This window comes from Pempheris klunzingeri, chromosome 7 (genome assembly GCF_042242105.1).
Source record: "Pempheris klunzingeri isolate RE-2024b chromosome 7, fPemKlu1.hap1, whole genome shotgun sequence".
Classification (NCBI taxonomy): Eukaryota; Metazoa; Chordata; class Actinopteri; order Acropomatiformes; family Pempheridae; genus Pempheris; species Pempheris klunzingeri.
The window spans coordinates 15,290,953-15,299,711 of record NC_092018.1 but is presented as its reverse complement, the minus strand read 5'-3'; the positions used below and the strand labels follow the sequence as shown (position 1 = coordinate 15,299,711).

The 8,759-nt window shown below is 42.0% G+C and overlaps 2 protein-coding genes across 2 annotated transcripts; one reads left to right on the top strand and one right to left on the bottom strand.

Moving 5' to 3' along the window:
* Positions 1-1,141: 1,141 nt before the first annotated feature.
* On the bottom strand, positions 1,142-4,005 carry LOC139204413 (E3 ubiquitin-protein ligase NEURL3). The gene is made up of 4 exons (XM_070834436.1): positions 3,943-4,005; positions 2,134-2,643; positions 1,820-1,984; positions 1,142-1,669 (listed from the first exon to the last, which is right to left on the bottom strand). Exons 1-4 carry the CDS (start codon positions 3,977-3,979, stop codon positions 1,488-1,490), a joined length of 894 nt encoding a protein of 297 aa, XP_070690537.1. The 5' UTR covers positions 3,980-4,005; the 3' UTR covers positions 1,142-1,487.
* Positions 4,006-5,942: 1,937 nt separating this feature from the next.
* Positions 5,943-8,167, top strand: nkx6.3 (NK6 homeobox 3). The gene is made up of 3 exons (XM_070834417.1): positions 5,943-6,709; positions 7,400-7,569; positions 7,842-8,167. Exons 1-3 carry the CDS (start codon positions 6,295-6,297, stop codon positions 8,073-8,075), a joined length of 819 nt encoding a protein of 272 aa, XP_070690518.1. The 5' UTR covers positions 5,943-6,294; the 3' UTR covers positions 8,076-8,167.
* Positions 8,168-8,759: the final 592 nt, after the last annotated feature.

Genomic DNA, 8,759 nt, shown 5'->3' with positions numbered 1-8,759 from the left:
ACGTTTATCTAAAAAATGCCGTGTGACACAATAATTGGTTATGTTTGTCTATTTGGTACCGATGTGGACATGTGGCCTCTATGACACTGCAGCACACAAGAGAATTTGTTGACAAGTTGATTTCTTGCCTTTGTTATGGTCTCATACAACATACATAAATTCCTTTTTGCTCCAATCACGTAGATTTCATCTGTAGATCTGTTATGTCCAAAGACATCAAGACAACAATAAGTCAAAAAATGCTGTTTCCACCGCTTGAGCACAGACTGCAAAACAATAAGTTGCTGCCGGTCGACAGCGATTGTGATCTGGTTGGATTCCCATGGCCTGATAAGGAACGCATTCATCGCTGCTTCACAGAGGTCTCCTTAACTTGAGTGCATTCAGGACCACAGTTCACACTGTAGCAGATGTCAGAGATAGCAAATCATTTTAACATGTACCCACATTCATGTCAGATGTCTATCTATGTCGTCATGTTAAGCACATGCCAGTGGAGTGCATGCTTTTGATGCACAAACCACGAGCGTTACACTATGTAGAAAAGATGAAGCCTGTGTTTGTCCTTTCAGGAGCATTAAAACCGCTAATCAATCTGCATACAGACAGACGGTGAGATCCAACATCCACGTCCTTTAACCTGCATGTGGCTAGTCAGCAGACAGCTCTTATGGTGAAAATGACCAATACGATTGCTGCTTGTACCAACAGCTCAAGGTCAAACTAGACTTTTATTTGCGTAACTGCTTTGATGGCACTGATTCAGATCAAAACTTAACTGATATGATAACAGTTAAGAATGCAAACAAGTAAGAATGAAACTTGCTCACTGTGCCTCTTTTCACTTTCTTTTTACATTTTATGTTAGGTCATGTTTAGGTTCGTGAAGCCTCCTGGTGCCACCTGAGTAATGATTACTAACTGTGGATCTGTGGAAAGATTCATGATTTCTGCCATCTGCTACTGCTATCTTTTCTTTTCAAAATTATAAAGAATTGAGGGGGAAAAATGAGAATGATAGAAAAGAGATTATTCATGATAGATACATTTATTTTTACAGCTTTTTTTGAGAAATAAAATAATTCAAAAACATCATTTCCAGAGTACTAAAATAAATTAAAATTAAAGATTGATTCAAGATTTACAACATCAGAGAGGTGAAAAAAACTGTGCAGTGTTTATCCTCATTTACAATTAATAATAATAAGTTTCCTCAGTTTCCAAGCGGTGAAGTTTCACTCATTCTTTTACATGATCAGTAAATATCCTCAACATTTCAACATTTCAGTGGATCTTAGCTTACACGTGTTGTACAGCATTAACTTGTTAAAGAAGACAGATCTGAATTACATGTGACAACGTTTCCTGGCTCAGCTTCATTCTGGGATACTGTGGCCACCTGGGAATCATCCCCGACCACTGGGCTACCAGAACACACTGAGCGGGTGCCGCTCGCAGTGTTTCCTTTGTTACAGTCACTCAGTAGCTCAGGAGCTTAGAACACCCACAGTGCCTCCACTGATGCAGTCTGTTCGGCACAGCGGGCAGATGCCAAACATCTGGCGGACCCTGGAGCTGCAGTAGTGACACAGACACCGGTGGCCGCAAGGCAGAGTGACTCTGGCCTCTTTGTCAAAGCACACCACACAGTCCATGATGCTGTCTTCACCTATGACCAGAAGAGAGCAATCACAATCACAAGACATCATCAAGACACAAGTCTTCATAGAGTGCCATAATTGTTTCTCTGATTACATTCTTGATAAAAGTGTGCGAAGCACTGAAATGGGATGGTATTTTGTCTGAAAGACTTTCTGACCTGCTGGGATTTCCGTGTCAAGAGAGGAGAGGCATTCATCAGTGCTTCCACAGAGGCTGGAGACATCAGGGATCAAACTGCAATGATTGTCAGCATCAGGTGAGGTGATGCATTCAGGTGCAGGACAGGAGCGTCTGGTGCAGCACATAGATTTTTTCCCTGAGCCTGTGGATCATTCAAACATTTACTTTACATTTTCTTTGCATGTGAAATGTCATGCCAACAAATAAATAAGAACAAGAAAAACAGGCAAAACAGCAAACAGGCAGGACGGTAAACATTGTTACGTCATTATTATTTCATAGTAAACTCACCCAGGAGAAAAACGGAGCATGTTGCCCCGTAGATGTCAATCATGGCCCACAGGGGCTGGCTGAGATCCACGCCTGATAGGAGCTTGTACTGCCTGTTGTTGCTTCTGATGTACATGCTGCCTCCATAGGAAACCCAGAACTCCAGCTCTGAACCTGCTTGGCAGTAGAATTCATTCACGGGAGCAGCCCAGTGCCCAGGTTGGTCAGTGAGGTTGGGGATGGCGATGGTGGGCAGAGGCAGAGGTCTGCCCGAGGGCGGCACACTGGTGAAGCCCACACGCAGAGCTCCGTGCCAGTGAGACACAGTTTTCTCCACCCTCAGACGAATTCTCTCCTGGACTCTCACTGGACGGCTGCTAAACACCAGGCCGTTCTTGAACGTGTTCCTCATCTTCTCCGCATGTCGAGAACCCTGGCTCAGGCGCACTGCGTCTCCCACAGCCTGGCAGTGGAAGGTCAGAGGACCGAGGCAGAAATGGCCGCACCTGTGTGACGTCTTTGACCTGACATCTGCAAAGGGACGAAAAAGACAGTCATGAAGCTTGATGTGCAGGCCACGTTTGCATACAGTGAATTATTTTTCAGTCCAATCATGTAGATTACATCTGCACAGCAATGTGCTTGTGTCATAGACACGCAGCACAACAACAACAACAACAAGCTGGGAAATTTTTGCAACCTGAATGCAGTGTAGTAAACAACAACTTGTGCTGCACATTGGTGCATACTTTTAGACTATATGTAATGAATAATAACATGGAGAATTAATGAACTACAACTAGTGAGCTTGGCTCCACCATTGAAATTATAGCTAACTAATTCTAGCGGGCTAAAGCTGTTGTGAATGATATAATAATATCTTATAACAATAAGAGTAATTTTTTAACAAGGTGACATTATGACCAAACTGCCAGTTTCACACAGTTAATCAGTTGCTCTAATTCAGCAATAAAGATAGAGATAGAACAACAGCAACAGCAACTACAAGTTGAACAAACTTTTGCTTTCACCTTTGAGGAGCAGGTACAGGAGGAACAAGAGAGCAAGTGGATGCTAATTACGTTTATCAGAAGATGAGTTGCAGCACAAGTAAATGACAAAGCAACCAGCCAGGCAGCCCGTGAGCACTATTTTTTCTCCCTTGCAGGTGTGACAACAAACATGTAGCTATACCACCAACTAGTTAGTCACTGCATGTAAAGCCTCTTACTCAGCTGAGCATTTCCAGTAAAGACCACAGTTTCAAGTTATCTCTTATCTCTTTTATTTGATACTTAACACAGGTCATGAATCCTGAATTACCGCAGTTTATCTCGATTCAACTTCCTCTCTTCATGTTTTACAGCACATCTTATCTCACGTGATATGACCGTTGTTTTAATGGACCAAGTCGTAGTTTTCAGTAGCTTATGAAATAGAAAAAACTGATAATTTCATGATGTACATACACTGAACTTTTTTAACACTAAATAAATATACATTTGCCATAAAATAATCTGTTTTGATGGCATTAACAGCTAAAATGAAATACTGAAATTTGTGAAACTAAAATGTGTTATATTTAGTTTAATAATGACATAAAAACTGATAACTTATATTAACTTTGGCTACCTAGCTGTAACTTGACAAAGTGTCAGTAATAAAGTGACTTTATTTATTTAGATAGATAGAAATACTTTATTGATCCCCGGGGGGAAATTCTGCAACAGTTAAACAGTTTTGTCAGTAATTATTTAATATATCTAACAGTTTTGTAAATCCAATATAAAGTTCTCTGTAATGACTGAAGACAAAGAGCAAATATCTCACCAGAGTTCAAGTTGTTGTAGAAAGCAGTTTTCTCCATGTCTTGGGAGAAGATGTGCTGGCATCTGTATCTTGCTTCAGTTGTCATGAAGTGGGTGTGTTGGCTGCTTTTAAAACATGGTGCACGTGTTTTCCCAAACACAAACAGCCACTGCATCAAAGTGAAAGGGGAGGGACTGAGGGAGGAACCCTGAGGAACTTTGTATTGCATCTGCTAGTGTCAGGAAAGTTTGGAAATTTACTGAAAGCTGAGGGCAGCCAGGATATGGAGAAAACTTTCTTTTTCAACTTTTTTTAGGGCAGTTCCTGGTCCCAGCAACCTTTAGAGCATAAACCCACAATGTGATGTCCTGAGCCATGTGATTCTGGCTCCCATGTAGAATAGTATGATTGTCATTCTTTGTCATCATCCTGTGATTGTGTTTTATACTGACTGACAAAGCTCATTCAAACCTGTGTTTTATGTGCATGCATTTCTGTGCACAACATAGAATTGATTAAAAATACTATACAGCAATTACACTACATTTGACACAGTGGACACTACATTTGATGCTGCAGACAATCCGTTGTTGTTGTTGCCTGTATGTATGTAACCTTTTAAAGACTATGCAACTAGCTTTCATGTTCCATCTTACTGTGCTTGTGCTTGCATGTGATGTTAAACAAAGACACCACCTGCACAGCCACCATGCTGACTAACATTTGAAGACCCTTGCCCCACTTTAGGAGAGCCTCAGTACAATCGGCTCTTTAGGGGAAAGCAAAGCATTGTGACCTGATTCAACACATCATGGAAAAAACCACAAAAGTATTTCATATCACTTCCCTGTCTGGATCAGTGGAGGTACAGAAACTTGTGTTACAGGAGTACAAGTGATGTTGGTTCACCAAACACCAATCAGTGCAGAGCTTTGTCGCCCTCCACAGGACACATGAGCTCTCATTGTTTGCCAGCCTGGATCATGTGACAGGATGAGGCCATGACTGAAAATCCTAAATGACTCATCTCTCTTGGAAAGTTACTAGCTCTTCTCCTATGACCAAAAATTTGGCCAAAAACTTAGAAAGAGAACATGTCCTTTCCCTTGAAATTCCACCATCTGTCACCTGTACATCCCGCAGGCCACATCTAAAACGAATCCCGTTTGGAAGTGTAGATGTGTTTTTATATGCATGTGATTGCAAGCTGGAAGAATTATTGTCCTGTGTTTGTTCAAAAAGCACAGCAGTAAGTAACTTAATATCAACATTCAGGACTAAATTTGTTCATAAAGTTAATCATAAAGCATCATAAAAGAATTACTACTTTATTGTGGTCAATAGAAGTAAAGTATTGAAAGTAAAAATGGCATTAAGCTCAGTAAAATATCCACCTCTCTTCAAATTCAGTGCTAGCTGTCAAATTCTTAGGTTTTTTGAAAATTGAATTATATTGATTTACATTATTATGGAGGCAAAAAGTAATTGCTCTAAAAGTGTCAAATATATGATGTAACTGAAGTCCATGCAACATATTCCATAAATGAATGTCCCCAGAAGGATTACAGACTCTTTACTATGAAATGAATCAGCAGTACAAGATAATAACTGACATGAACTGGTGCGTACATAATGATGTTTGTTTTGTTAAGGTTATGGGCAAGGTATGTGTGTGTATACATACATAAATATACACACACACACACACACACACATATATAAAACAGTTGTTCTTCTCTCCTCTCCAGTCTTAGCTGCCTCTGCTCCACCACACTTGGTCAGACATGGCAGGCCATCAAAAAATCAACTTGTTCCCACTCCACCTGTTCAAAACACTATTAATCTGCTGCCTTCCAATAAAAGGCTTGGCTTTCAGTGAGGAGCCAATAGAAAGCCATTAAAGCTGTGAGACCCAAGCCAATCCCAGGCTGCATTCTAATGTGGCCTATCTTTATCAAGGTGCCACTCCATCTCCAGATACTGCTTATTTATTATTTCTGAGGAGAGAGCCGGCAGGAGGCTCGTGTCTTTAGGAGAACACTAAAATCTGTGTCCAGAGGGCTCGCCCGAGGCTTCAGATATGGGATTATCACAGAGCACACTGTGGCTGAGAAGAGGTGAAGGGCGAGAGTGAAGAGTTTCTCCGTTGCTACACTTTTTCTGATGTGGTAGCAACTTTGGAGAAACACCAGGGACTTTGTTGAAATTGCTATTAAAAGAGCTCGTAATTATTTGAACATCTGGGGACGGTGGGTGTGACCCCAGATCCCAGACAGAGAGAAGAACTCCCTGTGGGCCCCTCGAAGGTCCCCTCCTGCCTGGATCTTATTGGATGCGTTACTGAGACCTGGAGAAAGAGTTACATTACTCCCCATGGATCCAAACATCCAGGGGTCTTTCCTGTTCAACAACAGCCTGAACCAATTCCCCTCGGACCTCAAGGCGCCGGTGTGCCAGTACTCAGTGCCTAACTCTTTCTACAAGCTCAACCCGGGCCTGAACAGCCAGCTGCAGGCAGGGACCCCCCACGGCATCAGTGACATCCTGAGCCGCTCTATGATGGGGATGGGCTCCACGGGCACCACCACCCTGCTGTCCGGATACTCCACCGTGGGGGGGTTCGCCCCCTCCGTCACCAGCACGTCCATGTACTATAACCGAGACTACAACTCCAACCTGGGTGGCTTCTCCAAGCCCGGCGCCGAGTGTCCCATGAAGGGTCGCAGTGTGAGCTGCTGGGCGGAGAGCGGCTGTGACTGGAGAGGAGGGAGGCAGCAGTGCGCCAACAGTGAGTCTAAATACTGCAGACTGGACTCAACAGCCAGACCCTCAGCACACTGAGACCTCCCTGGGTCCGTCTCTGAGGACTCAACAACAGGGGGAATATCCTTTACTTTACTGAAAAATATATAAATTCAGTTTAGTCCGTCTAAGGAGAAGAGATACAGAAATATACACTTAATAGTAACTTCAAAAACTCAGACACATCAAGTTCAAGTAAAAAAATTTATGATTTGACCAAAACCATTAGTTTGCATTGTTCTGACTGTGTAACATATATATGTTATTAATATTGTAAATGTTTCAGTGTAAATGCACATTTTAAGTCATTTCTAAGGAGTGTAATCTAAAGGAAAATACAAAATCAGGAACCTACAGGGGCTGATGAGTATGTGAGGCATTTAAACCGTCCAATCAAATATTCATAAAATGTGATTCTTATACAATATGTGGATGCTGCTGCTGATGTAATTGTTTTTATTGATGGTTATAGTAAATGTAGAGAATATTCAAGCTACCAAATGATGAGTAACAAACAGATTCTGAAACATGACTTGGAAACACTGCATCTAATTATGATACTGAAGTAATACAAATACTTCTGTTAGCATCTTTTTTTTTCCTTCTTGATGGTTAACTATGTCAGTGGATGGATCTAATTCCTGTGCAAATACTCTCCTGTGATATTTTTTTTCAGGTAGTGGTCCTCTGGGGGAGATGTCAGGCAGGAAGAAACACACCAGACCAACATTTAGCGGACATCAGATATTTGCTCTGGAGAAAACCTTCGAGCAGACCAAGTACTTGGCCGGGCCTGAGAGGGCAAGACTGGCTTATTCTCTGGGCATGACTGAGTCACAAGTCAAGGTGAGGATGGCAGCAGGGTTACACTACAGCTGCTGAAATCATGGCTTTGTGTGAGGGGACTCACAACTTTTGGTTTTATGATCTTTTTTTATATTGTGTTTGAGCATTCCCATGAGTTTAGTGGCTGCATTTTATGGTTTTATGTGCTCATGTGGAGCCAAGTGATACAGAAATCGGGTCATGTATGACTTTCACAGCTCTCCATGCTGAGCAACGCCTGTAAAGGTTCATTAACCAGCAGATAACGCCCACCCCTGCTGTGTTGCGTTCAGGTGTGGTTTCAGAACCGACGCACCAAGTGGAGGAAGAAGAGCGCCTCGGAGCCCAGCTCCACGCAGACCAGCCACGCGGGCGCGGGCGGCGAGGCCTCGGAGAACGAGGTGGAGGACGAGGAGTACAACAAGCCTCTGGACCCGGACTCTGACGACGACAAGATCCGACTGCTGCTGCGCAAACACCGCAGGGCTTTCTCCGTCCTGCGCCTCGGGCCACATCACCACGTCTGACCAACGCGCGCACGCTTCCCGGCATACCTGCATGCTGACGCGAGGGTGATCAGTTTGGAAGACCAAGTTTAATCAGTGAGCATAAAGCATGTTCAGAGGAGGTCATTATGGTCGGCCAACAAAAGGGTTCAACACACAAACAGGCTGTAAAAAAAAAAAAGTGAAAAAGACTTTTACTTTTGTAAGTTACTGTAGGAAATGTTCTGGCCTGATTAATGTTACACTGGGATGTGGGACAGTTATACCACGCACATCATTTTGTAAAAATAGAGGAAAATGACATTTAAAAAACTGCATGATGCTTTTGGTAATACTGCTGAATAAAAAAAAAAGAGATTAACCTGAAGTTATTCACGTGTTCTCTTATTGAGGCCCTTTGTGTTAATGTTGTCTTATATTTGAATTTCAAAATAAAAACGCTTATGAAAAACCACAGAAAATGCTAGGCCACATGGTAAAATATAATCAATACACTTGTATTGTATGTACACAAACATTAAAGATTAAAACAAAGGTTCCTTACATAACCTTTGATGAAGAAAATGATAATAATGTCAGAGAATGAACTTTGAAATGAAAAACTGATAACCCCGTAGTTAACTATTTGTAGGACATTTGCTTTTATATAATGTAAGACAATTTAACATTCTTGTTACAGGCACTAAATGAGGCACTGTGATAATG